General features: G+C 38.4%; 1 protein-coding gene across 1 annotated transcript in view; it reads right to left on the bottom strand.

Moving 5' to 3' along the window:
• Positions 1 to 3,170: 3,170 nt before the first annotated feature.
• cdk13 (cyclin dependent kinase 13) overlaps positions 3,171 to 20,021 on the bottom strand; it is a 55,536-nt gene continuing 38,685 nt past the window's right edge. Inside the window, exons 8-14 of the mRNA XM_066687261.1 lie at positions 16,990 to 17,091; positions 16,794 to 16,871; positions 9,199 to 9,315; positions 8,512 to 8,643; positions 5,550 to 5,746; positions 4,584 to 5,072; positions 3,171 to 4,267 (exon numbers count right to left, since the gene is read on the bottom strand). Coding sequence (XP_066543358.1) covers positions 3,405 to 4,267; positions 4,584 to 5,072; positions 5,550 to 5,746; positions 8,512 to 8,643; positions 9,199 to 9,315; positions 16,794 to 16,871; positions 16,990 to 17,091 — 1,978 coding nt within the window. The 3' untranslated portion in view covers positions 3,171 to 3,404. The remainder of the gene's footprint in view (positions 4,268 to 4,583; positions 5,073 to 5,549; positions 5,747 to 8,511; positions 8,644 to 9,198; positions 9,316 to 16,793; positions 16,872 to 16,989; positions 17,092 to 20,021) is intronic.

Raw genomic sequence — 20,021 nt, 5'->3', positions numbered from 1 at the left:
CGTGCCCTGGATGTGCATCCCACAAATCTCCATCAACTGCAAGATGCTATCCTATCAATATGGGCCAACATTTCTAAAGAATGCTTTCAGCACCTTGTTGAATCAATGCCATGTAGAATTAAGGCAGTTCTGAAGGCAAAAGGGGGTCAAACACAGTATTAGTATGGTGTTCCTAATAATCCTTTAGGTGAGTGTGTGTGTGTGTGTGTATATATATATACACGTATACATATACGTATATATGTATATGTATATAGACGTGTGTATATATATATATATATATATATATATGTATATATATGTATATATATATATATATATATATATGTGTATATAGTCTCATTTGTGGTTGCATTAAAGATAAGAAAAAGGCATTGTTAAATATTTCAAAACGTTGAAACATAATTCAGGTCTGAAGGGGCTAATGAGATTGTGGAGAGACTTCGGCATACACTTTTCACATGTTCCCAATGATCCACACTACTTCGAAGTTCAACATTTAAAATAAAAAAAATAAGTAAATAAATAAAAATTAAAGGAACAAACTTTAAAAAAGTAAAACATTCTGATCAAATTACACATTTCAACTAATTGTTTTCATCAGATTTCATTCATGCATTATATACATATTATACACACACACATGGGTGACAAATTAAATGAAAAAACTAAATAAATTAGTGGAGGAACATAAAGAATGCAGAACATTTCTATCCTGATGGGAGTGCCCCCATCCACATGGCACGAGGGTTGATTGAATGGTTTGATGTCTATGAAAATTATGTGAATCATGCTATGGCCTTTGCAGTCACCAGATCTCAACCCAAATGAACACCTGTGGGAGATTTTGGACCTACGTGTTAGACGGCGCTCTCCTCCACCATCATCAAAACCCCAAATGAGGGAATATCTTTTGGAAGAATGGTGTTCCATCCCTCCAGTACAGTCCAGAGACTCATAGAATCTGTGCATTGAAGCTGTTCTGGCGGCTCGTGGTGCCCAACACCTTACTGAGACACTTTATGTTGCTTTGTGGTTTAATTTGTCACCAGTCTGTATATATGTAGAACACCTCAATTTTTCCAGTTTATATTGAAATGTACACAGTTTAGTGTCTCCATGTACTAAGCACAGAACAAATATGGAATTGTTTTATCTCCAATTGTTTGACTTCTTTAACAAAATTTAACCCCTTAAACTGACAAATCCCATGTGTACTCTTGACTGTTGTGTTGTTTACCAAGTGTTTGGTATCCCATGAAAGCTGAGACTCTCAGCTTTCTAATTATGTGAAGCATTCTCTAAAATGCATTCTAAAATATGGTGGTGGAGGGATACAAAATCTCATAAAATATTGACAATTATGACATATTCTGGAACCAGACAGTCTACTGATCAAAACAAGACCATCCACATTCTGGTAGAAGCAACACACACCTGTAGAGAGCTCAAAATGTCAAGATGGAAAACTTTTTACAGTGTACTAATACACAATGATTTTACATAATTAGATCTGAACTTCTCTGTGTTTTAGAGTACATCAAACAATATATATTGAATTAATAGTTAGGTTGTTCTGAACAAAACAAGCCTATTTGCAATATGATCGAAACTGGGTGATCTGTGACTGTCTGAATGAGACCCCTCGGAGCAGACTGCACGTTTACCCCCTGGGCTCTGAATGACGGCGGGCGACGTGGAAAATCGGATTTGTTTGAGAATGAAATGGACCACTAGCCAAGAGAATAAGCTTTCAAACGATGTGCGCATTGTAGGAATACAGTGTAACTTCTATGCACAGGAGCTGCATGTAACACTGCCAAATAATGCATGAGGGTGAAGTAACACACTAACATATAACTCTGAAATTTATATTATTTTTCAATTTTTGGTAACCTAAACAGTTTTCTTTAACCTCTGGCAGTTTACCGCTTGCCTTTGTACCATTTCAGGTTATTCACTGGACTCACTGGACTTTCAATAAAAACTGGAAAAATTGGGGTGTTCTAAAACTTTTGACCGGTAGTGTACTTATCCTTGTACTGAAATATACTGAAATACAAAGATAAATATGTACTCATATCTGTACTTGTACCCACCCTTTAACAAAGTACGTCTACTTGGCCCCAGGTCTGCATTCTACCCTCTTGCTTTAAGCAAATATATTTTAATACTCAGCATTTCATTGTACTTGTATAATTCTATAGTAATTTCCATCCACACTGATATATTTGGAATCACAAAAGAAATTACTAGATATGAAATGTAAATGGAATATACAAAAATACAGTCATACAGTGAGCACTTGTTTTCAGTTTTGAACTTTAGTATTGGTTTCTTAAGTTTTTAATTGTCACTGATTTTCATAACATAACATTGGTAAACCAGTTAGAAAAGATCAGTTCCTTCAATGTTTAAAAATTGATTGTACTTATTTCAGAATATAAATTCATAATCTGTCACACTACCAATGAGAAATGTAAGGCCAAATTATCACAATAATTGAATTTATGACTTAAAATGATGTGCTTCTTAAATTTGAGAAAATGGTATGTATAAGCATCCATAATATTTTTCAGATTTACTTAAGTCCCCACTACAAGGGTGTAGTACTGTAAAACCATCCAGAAATTTGGGTTCACAATTTATTTATTTTTGACTTACATTAGTAAAGGGTAGCTACAAGACCACTTTTTAATTAATTTATTTAATAAACATTTTCCAGAAAATTTAAAAGTACAAAAAATGATTTGCTCGAGTTAAATGCTTTTTTTCTCCTTTTCCAATTTACATGGGTAAAGGTCATATATAGAGCACAACTGTAAAAATTATGTAACTTAATAAATATAGACACTTGGCATACTAAAATATTCAAGAATTTTCAGCAAAAGGACTGACACTCAGTCCAAGACCAACAGTGACCTTTCCAAACAATGGGATTCCTAGAGCAGGGAGGCAAATGTATCCAAGTACCTTAAATATAACCTTTCTTGGCTATGTGCAAAACACAGCTGGTCCAAATCTATATTTATTCTTTGTGCACAAGGATCTCCTTGGCATTTGCCTAATACATTTTTACTATCTGTTCAGCAGTTTTAAAATGTGTTTAATACTAATCTGTCTAAAGCCATAAAAAAAATGCTAAAGCACAGATAAAAACAATAACCTGGTTTGGTAAATATACACTCAAAAGTGTCAATTTAATTTAAAAGACAGCAGTACAATAGATTAAAAACAATACGAAATGGTAAGAGCATCCCCCTCCCCAGTTCATATAACTTTTTGTAAGAGGGGAATTTTTTTTTTGTTTGTTTTTGTTTTTGTTTGTTTACACAAGTCTGTTAATTTCAAAGACAAAGCCTGAGTGTTTTTTTTTTTTTTTTTTTAAATATCCATCCTAAGGTTTAGTATGGTAACCCCCTGCCCCTCAGTGTGGATGTGTTTATGTGTGACCTGTAGCCTTGGGGGTAGGCCCCACCTTGAGAGGGGGATCCCCAGCTCTGGGACTGTGGATGTCCCCCTGTCGGAGCACTGTCCTGCCTGCTCAGGCCATGGTTGTAGGTGTGGACACTGCCTGGCAGGGGAAAGCTTCCCCCGTGAGCACACTCTGAATTGCTGCTGTTCACCAGCACAGGTATGGGGCTGTGATTATACTCAAAGCGATGGTCCTTATCCCCACTGAACATCATACTGGCTCCTCCCCGCCCTGAATAGCTGCTTCCACTGGCCCCACTATCTCCATAGGTCAAAGTACTGGAGAAAGGCTCCTGGTAGCCAGGAGTCAGGGGGCACCCACTGCTACCAGCTTGAGAAGCAGAGACTGCACCACTAAACATCTCTCTCAGTGCATGAGACTGCAATCCTCCCCCTAGCCCACTCAAGAAGCTTGACCTCTCCCCACTGCCCAGGTAGCTGCTCCCAAAACCCTCGGTGGAGTACCCACTGGAAGAAAATGAAGGAACTAGCCCAAAGCGGTCTCTGTAATCGCTGCCATCTGGGCGATAGGTACCCTCAGGCTGAAATTCCGGTTCAGGGGCACTATTCTGGTTTAAGAGCTGCAAAAGGGCAGCTTTGACTTCACCATGCGGGTCCGAGGGGCCTGCAAGGGACACGCATCCCGACTGAGGTGGCATCTCTGGCCGGTAGTCCAAGTCCTCTGTGACTGGTGGGGGCTCAGGAGGTTCAGGGGGCCTTTGATCTGGAGGAAGGATACGTGGAGGCTCAGGAGCAGGGACATTCTCTTGTTGTGCGACACCATCTTCTGACACTGGAAAGCAAAGAAAGAAAATAAAGAATGTAAATGTGTATTACATTACATCAAATTTATATTAAACACACTGAAGGTAGTAGCCATATTTATTGTTTATTGAAAGGCTAATTTGGAAATTAGACATTACTCAATTAAGTAAAAAAAAATAATAATTGAGTTGCAGGTCTTAGCTGTGGAGCAGTAAGCCTCAGTACTTTGAATTTCAAGCGTGAAGGTTTAATGGTTCAAAATTAACATGGGGTTATAAAAATTTCCACAAGAGGGAAAAAAAAATCTCAGTATAAGATGTGTTCAGTGCAAGGCATTGGTTTACCTGGTGTAGCAGAAGTACTGGCCTCTATGGCCTGCTCATCCTCCTGAGGCACATCGTTCCCAGCACTGAACTCTACCTCTCCTTGAACTGTGGGCTCTTTCTTCTGCGTCTGCTGGACCTTCAGCAGCTGGGCGAGTAGCACAGTGAAGGCGTTCTGGATAGCAGTAGGGGCAGCCTCCCCCTCGACTTTGAGCTGAGGTGGCAGTGGCGGTGTTCGAGGCACACAGGGGGCAGGATGTGGACATGTTGCAGCTGCCTTATGAGGCTCCTGGAGGGGTTGAGGTGGCTGGATTTCCTGGGCCTTTTCTGCCTCAGAGAGGATCCCAGCAGGAAGTGACAGCTTGTTGAGTTGCTGAAGCGTCTCTGGGTTAACTTTGATGTTCATGACCTGAGCGAACTGAGCCATGCTGACTGAGGTCTTTGACTGGAGCAGATTCAGCAGAACTGTCAGCTGCTCCTGGGTCAGCTGAGATCCAGTGCCTTTAGTATCTGCACCAAATACATGGGATGCAAAGTGAATTTCAAACCAGAAGAACATTTTTGAATTTTTACAATATGCCCCCCCTTACACACAATCTAGTCTAAACAAGGGAAGACCAATATTTTGTACATGCAAGCTCAAAAATATATTTACTGCTGTGACATCAACCCATGACATTTGTTGTTTTTACATAAATAAAATAAAATTAAATCCACTGCAAATATACTGATATGTGTGCATTTAAGACGACATCTATAAGATCATACATTTTGCAAAGGCTGTCTCCTTTAGTATAAGAGCAGTTTGGACAAGACCTACTACAGTCTAGATTAGAACCAGCACTGTGTGGACCATATGGCTAATTTATATGGTATCGTGCTATTTATTTTTCTAATTAAGCACAGAAACCAACTGAGGAACAATAATACCAATGCTGTATTGGTTTCTAACTAGTTTATGAATTGGTTTAATTGTGAATTACTGACCAAGTCCTATGCTGGATGTGCCCTGAGATTTGTGTTGACTGGGAGGAATTCCTTGAGGTGTGTTGTTTCTGCTGTCATCCATTCCAAAGGCAGTATCTTTCCTAGGGACCTTGGGAGCAGTCACCTCCTCAGGCATCTGCTTCTGCCTCCTACGTTTTTTACTCCAGAGTTCATGACAGTCCTGCCAGAGAGGAAGACTAAGGATGGCAAGGGGAAAGTTATAGGTGTACTCATGTAATACAGTGGGGGAAAAACATTTGATCCCTTGCTGATTTTGTACATTTGCCCACTGACAAAGAAATGATCAGTCTATAATTTTAATGGTAGGTGTATTTTAACAGTGAGAGACAGAATAACAACAACAAAATCCAGAAAAACGCATTTCAAAAAAGTTATAAATTGATTTGCATGTTAATGAGGGAAATAAGTATTTGATCGCCTATCAATCTGCAAGATTTCTGGCTCCCAGGTGTCTTTTATACAGGTAACGAGCTGAGATTAGGGGCACTCTCTTTAAGGGAGTGCTCCTAATCTCAGCTTGTTACCTGTATAAAAGACACCTGTCCACAGAAGCAATCAATCAATCAGATTCCAAACTCTCCACCATGGTCAAGACCAAAGAGCTGTCCAAGGATGTCAGGGACAAGATTGTAGACCTACACAAGGCTGGAATGGGCTACAAGACCATCGCCAAGCAGCTTGGTGAGAAGGTGACAACAGTTGGTGCGATTATTCGCAAATGAAAGAAACACAAAATAACTGTCAGTCTCCCTCGGTCTGGGGCTCCATGCAAGATCTCACCTCGTGGAGTTTCAATGATCATGAGAACGGTGAGGAATCAGCCCAGAACTACATGGGAGGATCTTGTTAATGATCTCAAGGCAGCTGGGACCATAGTCACCAAGAAAACAATTGGTAACACACCAAGCCGTGAAGGACTGAAATCCTGCAGCGCCCGCAAGGTCCCCCTGCTCAAGAAAGCACATGTTCATTGGCAAACTTCAGACGGGCCTGTACATCTGAATGATTCAGAGGAGAACTGGGTGAAAGTGTTGTGGTCAGATGAGACCAAAATCGAGCTTTTTGGCGTCAGCTCAACTCGCCGTGTTTGGAGGAGGAGGAGGAATGACCGCAAGAACACCATCCCCAGCGTCAAACATGGAGGTGGAAACATTATGCTTTGGGGGTGTTTTTCTGCTAAGGGGACAGGACAACTGCACCGCATCAAAGGGACGATGGACGGGGCCATGTACCATCAAATCTTGGGTGAGAACATCCTTCCCTCAGCCAGGGAATTGACAATGGGTCGTGGATGGGTATTCCAGCATGACAATGACCCAAAACACACAGCCAAGGCAACAAAGGAGTGGCTCAAGAAGAAGCACATTAAGGTCCTGGAGTGGCCTAGCCAGTCTCCAGACCTTAATCCCATAGAAAATCTGTGGAGGGAGCTGAAGGTTCAAGTTGCCAAACGTCAGCCTCGAAACCTTAATGACTTGGAGAGGATCTACAAAATCCCTCCTGAGATGTGTGCAAACCTGGTGGCCAACTACAAGAAATGTCTGACCTCTGTGATTGCCAACAAGGGTTTTGCCACCAAGTACTAAGTCGAAGGGGTCAAATACTTATTTCCCTCATTAACATGCAAATCAATTTATAACTTTTTTGAAATGCGTTTTTCTGGATTTTGTTGTTGTTATTCTGTCTCTCACTGTTAAAATACACCTACCATTAAAATTATAGACTGATCATTTCTTTGTCAGTGGGCAAACGTACAAAATCAGCAGGGGATCAAATACTTTTTTCCCCCACTGTATGCCTCATTAAGCAAGTATAACCCACATATAAATACATTAAATCAAATATTGATTACAGATATGGAAACAGTTTGAAGGAGTTTGTTTTTATTTCCCCCCACATTTACAATACAGAGCCCTGCAATGTAACATCAAGATTCCCACCACAAGATACGTCTGTTGTACTGTAATCTTATTATCCTAATGCCAATGCTGCTCATTTTAATAAAACAGGGTTCTGTTTATCTTTACCTAAAAGGGATAACAAGGGAGGCAGACAGTTTCTCGTTTAAACATGACTTTCGAAAGTATGCTTTCTCCGTCTTTCAATGCCATTTGGCATGTGCCCGTGTAACTATCAAATGGATTTTCAGAAAAAGATGTTACAGAAATTGTCGGACAGACTGAAAATGCCTTTTACAAATGTTTACAAGTTATATTAAATAATACGAGACCTCTGTCATATATTTCACACACACACACACACACATATATATATATAAAAAATCAAAACTAGCAGAACTCTAGAAGATCAGTTTGTAGCACAGCTACAAGAAAAGATAAAGACAGCATTTTAGCCTCCCCGAATCAGTATCATATTATAAGGAAAAACTACTATACGTCACATTATGATTATATGTTTAGATAAATAATTATTGATCTTACATGTTGTGAATGACATTTTAATCTGCTTTAGAGAATCCTCATTAATCCACTGACCTGTTGAGTGGTGAAGACATCTGGCAGAAGTCTACCCATTTGCAGTACAGTAATGTATCAATAAACCAAGCAGTGCTGCTTTGTCTGCTCTTTCCTTCACTTATAAACATTTATTTGTATTTAATTAGCAGTTAAATTTGAGCAAGACCTATGACACCTGAAAACCAGCTAGTTTCTTACAAAAGCTGCCAGTAGAGCTGAAAGTAGAACCAACAAATGTTGGTAACACCACACCAAAAACAGACATTTATGATAGTTAAATGAGTTTTAGGAAACAATAAAATCAACAAAATACAAAATGTTTATACTTTTTAAAATATTTGTTAATGATAATAAGTTTATGAAATACTAGTAAGTAGTCCTTTAATAAATACCATCATACAAGAAACCACATTACTTATTTTTGATTTTCAACTAAAAAGTATGGTTGGAAAAGAGATACTTACTCAGGGGTAGGCATTTTGGCAGGATCCACATCCTTGAGGAAATCACTTTGAAGAGCCTGTTCAGCAGTACAACGCTTGCTGGGGTCCAGTGCAAGCATATGATCAAAGAGATCTAGTGCTGCTGTTGGGATACTAATGAAAAGAGAGGGGGGGGGGGGGGGGAGTTTGATAATACCAGTATACACAATATACCCCAGAAATAGTTTTCTAAGGTATGAGAGGGACAAAGTTCCTATGACAGTAATACATGGAATGGAACATGGACAACGGGAAGAAGCAAATATATCAATAAAACAAATGCAAAGCAATGCAGTAATGTATGAGATTCAATCTGTCAATGAAGTAGGCTACAGGTAGAGATAAAATCACCATATTATAGGCATATTAGATTTTTAGAAATTATTACCTTTCTTGAAAAGGATTAATGGTATCCAGTTTCACACTTTCAATATTATTGTTATTTAATACTAATTTCAACTATCAAGAGATTCCAAAACCTCAAGTTTAAAGTGACTGAATCACTCTTATAATTAAATGATAAAAGTAAAATAAAGTACTTTTGTACAGTGAGAGGCAATGTTAACCCATCCATTTGAATAATAACAACAACAACAATACACTAAGATAAAATATAGCTTTTTCAAATGCAGAATGTTTTATTACGTGGTAAGCAAAGACCATACGTACAATGCAAATTCTTCCCGTAATCGTCTTCGATATTGTTTCTTTGGTTTCATGGAATTAAAATATGGCAACTTTATAACATCAGGCCAAACTGCTGGACAAGGGCTACCACAGATCCGGCTGTAAAGGAGAAAAAGAAAAACACTAGACATCAGTTATATTACATATGCACAGCTCAACTTATATCTTAAAATACAAAATTATAATTTGATTCAAAGGCTCCAAACTTTTCAATGCATATAATATTAACCTCTTCATCTGACATAAAAAAAATGGGATTTCCTCCTAAAAGGACTGGCCCAATTTCAAAAGCCCATAACTCATTTGAAAGGAAAATCTTTATATATGTGCTCAGAACATAGCCTGGAGTAACACACTACACAAAACACAAGATAATAAAAAAAAGTTTTTCTGCATGTTGTTTCAACAAGTAAAATCATGTCTACCTCTATGTCTACACATATCCTTTCAGTGGCTTATTGACAACGGTACCAATTTGTGTATTGATAGGACAAACCGAATCCACTGTACAAGGGCATTTGTCAGAGGTGTCTAGGTGCAGTCCAAACACATACCCGAGTGGCCAAACAAAACTGTAGTTGAAATACAAATAACCAAATACTACTACTTGCAAATCGAAAACTGGATACAATCTTTCTGAAACTGAGACTCTGCAAGCGTGTTGCAGCTTTGTGTGTCACCAGGTGGTCCGTGACTGTACCTGAACGGAAAGACACTGCTCAGTATGATAAAGCATTGCTCTTGTGCAGAGATGCTATTGAATATCCGCCAAAACTGATTTGTTTAAGTGTTTATATGCTGTGTTAACTTTGTAAACATTGTTTTGATAATAGAAATTGTGTCTGTATAACATACGTTTTTTTGCTAATGCACATTCCCATATTCACTCCAAAAATAAATTAATATTAAGCATTAAAAACTTCAATGTCTTACATTTCTTGTGATATATAGGTTTCATCTGATCATTATATTTATGTAAAATTAAGTAATTTGCTGCGCTATACCAAGCACTGTGATTTGTGAGAGAGTGCTGTAGTCCTGACACGTAGAACGTTCCCTGTGAGCTTAGTGTGAGGGTTAATACATTTATTAAAATAATATAACCATATATGCATGTATATGTTCTATAGCTCTACAGTAAGTTAATGCACTTAGTTAAACATGCTCATGTAGGATTTGTCAAAGGGGGAACTGTCGTGGGGACCAATTGGTGAATTGACAGTGACAAATTGTCATGGACCCACATCCTTTTAGGCCCCTCCCAGCTGTCTGTTCACTTTTCACAATTGCATTAGCATTTTAATAAAGTCCACCATGAAGTGGGTGAAGTCTATGAAAATGCAATTGGCTTTTGCATTAACATTTTAATAGTCAGCGAATGTGCATACTAGTATATGAAAATGCAAATGCATTTTCATTCTGACCCAATTAATGTGTGCATAAATGAAAAATGAATATGCAATTGTGGGATTGCATTTTCATTTTCCAATTACATTAGCATTTGAATAAAGTCCACTATATGCTTCAATACATCTGGCTCCTGAATATTTTTTTGTCAGTAGCCAAACCCAATTTCAAGGGGCCATTAAGCTCCTGTTTATATGTCATGTCATATCTCATGTATGCCTTGAAGTTAGTAAAGTCTCTTTAGTTCACAATGTGAGGTGATATTTGGAAATAGGGCCAGATGCCAGAAAAACAAACAACCTGTATAAAAAAAAAAAAAAAAAAAAAACTAGAATAATTAACTAGAACTAATACCCCTATGGTATCATGGAATCTACTACTTGTACAATGTATCAATTTCTGGAACATCAATCATTGTCCCCAGCACCATGAAAAATGACTAGATATCTGCATGGTCATACAGATTAAACTACATGTACACATAACTTCTACATAACTATCATGCATACATATAAAGAACTCAGATATTATTTATATTATGGTATACTATACATAAACATGGTTACAGGTAGTTAATGCATTAATTTCAAATGTAAAAAGGATCTTATACATTCATTCACAAACGTATAGTGTTTAAGGGTGATTTCACACTGGGTTCATTTCAGCGGTTTTAAGTGAACTCAACAGTTCGCAAAAAATGTCATGCATATGTGAACGCTGCAAACAAACTCAGGCCTCTCTAAAGCAAACTGATCTCAGACCATCTCGGGAGGTGGTCAGAGTACGGTTTGTTTCAGATCTGCGGTGTGGTTAGTTTAACCTGTGCTCCAGGGTCGCTTGCTTGAAGAATTGCTTTTTCAATTACTTTCTTGGCTCTCGCAATTTACAATGCATAGCTCACATGATAATATCACGGTCTGCAGCGCTCAAAATCAAAAGAGTCATGGCTACTGCTGGACGTGGGGTTGTGTGGTCCGAGAAGGAGAGGACGGCACTCCTCCAAATGGGGAACGAGGACCAGGGCTGGGAATTAAGATAGGGTAAGTGACAAATATGAATTGCTAGCCCACCTTCCGTAGGATTTAGTAAAAAATAAATAAAAAATACAACCTTTCCCCCCTGTGGTTTATCGCAATTCATTTTGCTAGATTGTTGCATCTTTGGTATTTTGATTCATGCTGAACTAACTTCAATGATGCAAGATCACATTAAGATTTACATATCTGTCCTCCGCCACTTCTGGCTGCAACATCAATGTACATGTTCGATGAGCAGATTGTGTGCAGAACGTGATCTGTAGATCATCACACAGCAAGGGTTTTGGAGCTTAGAATTATCTGTACATCATCCATCTGTGCATACTTGAATCTTGACTGAAGAGCTCCTCGGTACTGGGGATTCCCAGCTTGTGAGCCGTATTGTATTTTTTTGTTTATACAATTTTTAAATCATAATTTCATTACCTGCTGAAATTAGCCTACAACAATAACAGTAAATTCAAACAGTAAACAGTGCACTATGCAAAGAATATAATTAAATAGTTAATAACCAGAATAGCATTATTATTGTTTTTGTTATGATTCTCATTATTATAGACTAATGATATGTTCTTAATTCAATATACATACAGTGAGGGAAAAAAGTATCTGATCCCCTGCTGATTTTGTACGTTTGCCCACTGACAAAGAAATGATCAGTCTATAATTTTAATGGTAGGTGTATTTTAACAGTGAGAGACAGAATAACAACAAAAAAATCCAGAAAAACGCATTTCAAAAACGTTATAAATTGATTTGCATGTTAATGAGGGTAATAAGTATTTGACCCCTTCGACTTAGTACTTGGTGGCAAAACCCTTGTTGGCAATCACAGAGGTCAGACGTTTCTTGTAGTTGTCCACCAAGTTTGCACACATCTCAGGAGGGATTTTGTCCCACTCCTCTTTGCAGATCCTCTCCAAGTCATTAAGGTTTCGAGGCTGACGTTTGGCAACTCGAACCTTCAGCTCCCTCCACAGATTTTCTATTGGATTAAGGTCTGGAGACTGGCTAGGCCACTCCAGGACCTTAATGCGTTTCTTCTTGAGCCACTCCTTTGTTGCCTTGGCTGTGTGTTATGGGTCATTGTCATGCTGGGATACCCATCCACGACCCATTTTCAATGCCCTGGCTGAGGGAAGGATGTTCTCACCCAAGAATTGATGTTACATGTCCCCGTCCATCGTCCCTTTGATACGGTGCAGTTGTCCTGTCCCCTTAGCAGAAAAACACCCCCAAAGCATAATGTTTCCACCTCCATGTTTGACGGTGGGGATGGTGTTCTTGCAGTCATTCCTCCTCCTCCTCCAAACACGGCGAGTTGAGCCGACGCCAAAAAGCTCGATTTTGGTCTCATCTGACCACAACACTTTCACCCAGTTCTCCTCTGAATCATTCAGATGTTCACTGGCAAACTTCAGACGGGCCTGTACATGTGCTTTCTTGAGCAGGGGGACCTTGCGGGCGCTGCAGGATTACAGTCCTTCACGGCGTAGTGTGTTACCAATTTTTTTCTTGGTGACTATGGTCCCAGCTGCCTTGAGATCATTAACAAGATCCTCCCGTGTAGTTCTGGGCTGATTCCTCGCCGTTCTCATGATCATTGAAACTCCACGAGGTGAGATCTTGCATGGAGCCCCAGACCGAGGGAGACTGACAGTTATTTTGCGTTTCTTCCATTTGCGAATAATCGCACCAACTGTTGTCACCTTCTCACCAAGCTGCTTGGCGATGGTCTTGTAGCCCATTCCAGCCTTGTGTAGGTCTACAATCTTGTCCCTGACATCCTTGGACAGCTCTTTGGTCTTGGCCATGGTGGAGAGTTTGGAATCTGATTGATTGCTTCTGTGGACAGGTGTCTTTTATACAGGTAACGAGCTGAGATTAGGAGCACTCCCTTTAAGAGAGTGCTCCTAATCTCAGCTCGTTACCTGTATAAAAAAAGACACCTGGGAACCAGAAATCTTGCTGATTGATAGGGGATCAAATACTTATTTCACTCATTAACATGCAAATCAATTTATAACTTTTTTGAAATGCGTTTTTCTGGATTTTGTTGTTGTTATTCTGTTTCTCACTGTTAAAATACACCTACCATTAAAATTATAGACTGATCATTTCTTTGTCAGTGGGCAAACGTACAAAATCAGCATGGGATCAAATACTTTTTTCCCTCACTGTACATATATAAATACACAATTTAATTGTAACATATTTATACACTAGCGTGTTCTGTGTTCTCAATGAACAATAATGTGAATGGTAAATGGACTGAGACCCCATCACAGCTGAACTGGACCAAAAAAGATCTGGGGACAGTGTGAAATCAAAGAGAACTGGGTTATTTTTCTCTTGGTCCACTTTTTGGTCCACATAAAGAGGACTGAGTTTGGTTCTTTTAAAAATGATTATGTGAAAACAACCTAAGTGGACCAAAAAGTGGAACAAGAGAGAAAGAACCCAATTCTTTTAGAATCTGAAACCATTTTCCTTCGGTTCTGACTGGGTAGATTGCTATAATTAAAATTAATTATCTGACTGCCAAATTCCATTTTATTAATCATCGGGCTGCATTCCATGGCCTTGACAAATCCACCCGCGGATGTAAAACTTTGATCACGGTTAAAGAAATCTTGTATGGGTTCATAAATACCTATATACACCAGATAAAAAAAAGTTTTGTGTACGTTTGGTTATCAATTAACTACACAAATATACAATAGACCTTGCATACTGTGTATTAAACATATGATCACCAATAACGATTACATTTTTTTGAGGTTTTACATGTGAGCCCATGAACAATATAGCTACATCTGAAAAAATACATAATAGTACAGAACTCAAATACTGAACACTTAAAATGAAACCTTAGCTTGTGTAGATATATATTCTAAAACATGTTTAGTGATGTGTAACAGTTTGTAGAATATAAGCTTTATATTTGTATTATATGTAATTGTGAAAAATATAAAATTAAAATGTATGATTTCAAAAATGCAAAACAATTTTAACAGCTGTCATTACGAACTCACGCTAGTCTCAAAAGTGGCACATATGTTTCCTGCTTCCAGAAACATGAAACAAATTTTGTTTTTCAAGATTAACACTGATATTGGGGATGTAACAAAATATATTTGCTACCTGGCGATTGTATACTTTATTATATTCACCATTCATGTACATAGTCGTGTGTGGCAACCCACAGTTTGCCATTTTATGCCCTGTGAATGTGTTAATATATACACATTTATATATTTATATATACAAAAATGAGATCTGGTGACTGTGAAGGCCACAGCATATGATTCACATCATTTTCATACTCAAACCAATCGTCGTGCCCTGTGGATGGGGGCATTGTCATCCTGGAAGAGACCACTCCCATCAGGATAGAAATGTTTCACCATATGATAAAGGTGATTACTCAGAATAACTTTGTAATGATTTGCAGTGACCCTTCCCTCTAAGGAGACAAGTGGACCCAAACCATGCCAGGAAAAAGCCCCCCACAGCATAACAGAGCCTCCGGACCCCCTCACTGTAGGGGTCAAGCAGTCAGGCCTGTACTGTTGTCGAGAAGATGGTGAAGGAAGACTCATTTGACCATATAACTTTTTTCCACATCTCTGTAGATCAGTGCGCCCAGAAACACTAGCCAGTTGAGCAGTCTTTGTGACTGAAGCTCCTGCCATTTGTGCCCCAATAATGACCCCTCTTTCCAAGTAATTTAGATCCTTTCCTCTTGTCATCTTGATCAACAATGAGGTCAACTGGGCCTGCTCAGCATTTTTATACACGCCACAGAGCATGATAGGATGTTAACTGTTTGATTGTATCATGCAGTACACCTGTTTGGAGGCATCTGCATTTGTTATGTTCCTCCAGGTTTTTCTTAATCACCCATCTGTATATCCATTAAGCATTAATTGCAGCCCACTACAGTTTAATTTGTCCCACCAGTTTCAGAATGAAGGAAAAAAAAAAAAAATACTCTCATAATAAACAAAGGATTGCTATGTGCTTTGCACCGTCGCTTCAGTAAAGCAGCTCAGACAGTCAGCCTCTCCTCTCCCCTTGCGCATGAGATGTGACACCTGCAAGGCATCGGTTCAGAAGATTTTTTGAGGAGACGACATCCTTTGAGGTAATTTATAGGGATGTGCATGACAAATATTTTGACTATCGATAATTCCACAGCAGTTGTTCACGACTGAAAAAGTTCTGAACTTTAATTTAAAAATCTTAAATAACTAAACATCAGGTTATGTAAAAATACCTTCCCGTTAGAAGATGTGAGTAAAAAATGGCATAACAGCAGCAATATGCATATCGTATGTCAACTCCCACAGGTCTCGTGTCAGACTCTTGTATTATTATTGTTTCCCAATATTGCCATAAGTTTTTTTTTTTTTTTTTTCAAATTAACTATAAAGGTTGTGATTATTTCTGGATAAAGGAATATTTTGCAATTACAGCTGTAACTGACTGACCAAAATGTTTTTTTTTTCCAATTTTTATAAAAAATTTAATTCAATAATAGTTTAGCAATGTGACCTGCAATGAAAATGCCTTAACATTAGCGTCCTTATGGCAACATTTTCCGGTCATAACAGCAGAATACAAAATGTATTAGATCTGTCTAGCTAATTTATACAATATAGTTAACGTTTACTTTTCTACGTTTCCAAACCACACTCAACATACAGACTGCTGGTCTACGTTTGGAAACATACCTGTGCGTTTGAGTTCCAGTTAATAAAAAATAAATAGCAATAGCTGGCGGTGTGTGTAGATTAATAACATGAATTTGTTTGTTTCGGGTTCTCTTTCCTTTTCTGTCATTGCTAGCATCACAGAAGGGTGTTTGGCTTTTAGGTGGGTTAACATACCAGTTGTAGATTTGTGGTAATTTAATTGCACTACACATATTATACACTTAACATTGTTTTCCATTTACTTTGTCAAAGTATTTCCATGTAGAACGTTTGTGGATGTTATTACATTATTGGTTGATTTATTATTACAATATAAATTGGAAAAATCATAACGTAATACATTTTGACAGGTAATGTAATCAACCAATATAAGTTATTTACTGGTTGATGCAGGCCTGCAACTATAAGGACCTACCTGATAAGTTCTAGCTGAGCAAGCTCCTGGTTTGCTTGAAAGATAGGTTTCTTCATGAACAGTTCCCCTAGAATACACCTTGGAGAGAAGAAGAAAAAAAAAAAGAAAAATAGTATGGGGGCTGGCAGGAAACAAGCAAATAAGTAATTAAAAAAACTAAAAGGAATAAGTTTAGGATTAGTCTCAAGACTCTTACCCACAGCTCCAGACATCAATGGCTGGAGAATACCTCTCCTCTCCCAGCAGCAACTCTGGTGGACGGTACCACAGCGTTATTACTTTGTTTGTGTAAGGTCGGCTGAAAAACACATGAACAAAAAAAACCTTTAACCACTTAAAACAGAAAAGCAAAACCCTTCTGGCTAAATTACATCACCACTAAAATGAGACCACATTTCATCTTAATTTCCACTAAGAATGAACTACAGCATTTAGCTTGAGATCTGCAGGCCCAGATCATTATCTCCCATAACTTCTAAAACTGAATAAGACTAGAATTTTATATCTGACCCATTGTGATTTTAAATTGAATTAACATTACAATGATACACTAAATTAAAATTAACAATCATATTTAGCCCTTGAAACAATATAAAACTACCTACAACTATCTTTCTTTAAAAAAATAATTTGACAACCATAAGTTACTGTAATTCATTTAATTGGGTCTCGGTCTTGTTATTTTGGACCCTTTCGGTCAGATCAAAACTCACTGTTACAAGCTTTGTACGGATTAAACATACACCCTGGTCTGAAATGTAAATTTGCGATTATCGGTCAAAGTATTATTTAGTTTATTATAAAGTAAACTATTTGTCAGTGAGTATCATATTAAAAACGGGACAATTAACTCTGAGGTAGTGAGTGTCCAGTAATACCATATTCACTACAGCAAGTTCATCCCTATAAAAGGTTAGTTTTAAAACGGGGAGTTCAGCACAAACGGTGCCAATAGGCATTTTCATTTAGGCTTTTCAGCAAGCGTGCAATAACAGAAAAAAAACTAAATGGATGTACATGCTCAAAAAAAAAAAAAAAAATCCTTTTCATTTTAAATTCTGCTAGTCCCTTTAGTATCTCCTCCTCATTTACCCAGATATATTTTAGTGTTTGACTGGACTGATTGTTAACCTGTGGCATGTTATCTGTTTTTTTATTTTCTAAAACCCTCTGTAAAATACTCAGTTTTTAGCTTTTATCTGTTCTGTTTTTTTAAACAAAGCTCTTTGCATTAGTTTCAGTTATAAGAGCTATGTTTGTATTTCCCTCTTTGTCTTCCTGATCCCTCTCTTAACACTCTTTGCAGTTGTGATCCACTTGTGGCCAAAACATTATCAGAAGAACTTTCTTTAATTTTAGATTTATCAATGAAGACCATGAACTTAACCACTTAATCACTCCCTTGAAAAGATGCAATGTCTTGTGTGACAGTATAGAAAGTTAATCCAGGTTGCTTCTGCACAGGAAAAGTATGCTATTTTTCACAATAAACGTATGTGTGACCTGGGCTGATGTAAAGGTGTACTTTGACCTCAAATTTTTGATAGATGTGTGTGTGTACATTATACATATACACTCACCTAAAGGATTATTAGGAACAACATACTAATACTGTGTTTGACCCCCTTTCGCCTTCAGAACTGCCTTAATTCTACGTGGCATTGATTCAACAAGGTGCTGAAAGCATTCTTTAGAAATGTTGGCCCATATTGATAGGATAGCATCTTGCAGTTGATGGAGATTTGTGGGATGCACAGCCAGGGCACGAAGCTCCCGTTCCACCACATCCCAAAGATGCTCTATTGGGTTGAGATCTGGTGACTGTGGGGGCCAGTTTAGTACAGTGAACTCATTGTCATGTTCAAGAAACCAATTTGAAATGATGCGACCTTTGTGACATGGTGCATTATCCTGCTGGAAGTAGCCATCAGAGGATGGGTACATGGTGGTCATAAAGGGATGGACATGGTCAGAAACAATGCTCAGGTAGGCCGTGGCATTTAAACGATGCCCAATTGGCACTAAGGGGCCTAAAGTGTGCCAAGAAAACATCCCCCACACCATTACACCACCACCACCAGCCTGCACAGTGGTAACAAGGCATGATGGATCCATGTTCTCATTCTGTTTACGCCAAATTCTGACTCTACCATCTGAATGTCTCAACAGAAATCGAGACTCATCAGACCAGGCAACATTTTTCCAGTCTTCAACTGTCCAATTTTGGTGAGCTTGTGCAAATTGGAGATGAGTGGTACCCGGTGGGGTCTTCTGCTGTTGTAGCCCATCCGCCTCAAGGTTGTACGTGTTGTGGCTTCACAAATGCTTTGCTGCATACCACGGTTGTAACGAGTGGTTATTTCAGTCAAAGTTGCTCTTCTATCAGCTTGAATCAGTCGGCCCATTCTCCTCTGACCTCTAGCATCAACAAGGCATTTTCGCCCACAGGACTGCCGCATACTGGATGTTTTTCCCTTTTCACACCATTCTTTGTAAACCCTAGAAATGGTTGTGCGTGAAAATCCCAGGAACTGAGCAGATTGTGAAATACTCAGACCGGCCCGTCTGGCACCAACAACCATGCCACGCTCAAAATTGCTTAAATCACCTTTCTTTCCCATTCAGACATTCAGTTTGGAGTTCAGGAGATTGTCTTGACCAGGACCACACCCCTAAATGCATTGAAGCAACTGCCATGTGATTGGTTGGTTAGATAATTGCATTAATGAGAAATTGAACAGGTGTTCCTAATAATCCTTTAGGTGAGTATATATATATATATATATATATATACACACACACACACACAGTGAGGGAAAAAAGTATTTGATCCCCTGCTGATTTTGTACGTTTGCCCACCGACAAATAAATGATCAGTCTATAATTTTAATGGTAGGTGTATTTTAACAGTGAGAGACAGAATAACAACAAAAAAATCCAGAAAAACGCATTTCAAAAAAGTTATAAAATGATTTGCATGTTAATGAGGGAAATAAGTATTTGACCTCTTCGACTTAGTACTTGGTGGCAAAACCCTTGTTGGCAATCACAGAGGTCAGACGTTTCTTGTAGTTGGCCACCAGGTTTGCACACATCTCAGGAGGGATTTTGTCCCACTCCTCTTTGCAGATATTCTCCAAGTCATTAAGGTTTCGAGGCTGACGTTTGGCAACTCGAACCTTCAGCTCCCTCCACAGATTTTCTATGGGATTAAGGTCTGGAGACTGG

This window comes from Amia ocellicauda, chromosome 2 (genome assembly GCF_036373705.1).
Source record: "Amia ocellicauda isolate fAmiCal2 chromosome 2, fAmiCal2.hap1, whole genome shotgun sequence".
In the NCBI taxonomy this organism is placed as follows: domain Eukaryota; kingdom Metazoa; phylum Chordata; class Actinopteri; order Amiiformes; family Amiidae; genus Amia; species Amia ocellicauda.
This window is presented reverse-complemented; position numbering and strand designations above follow the sequence as displayed.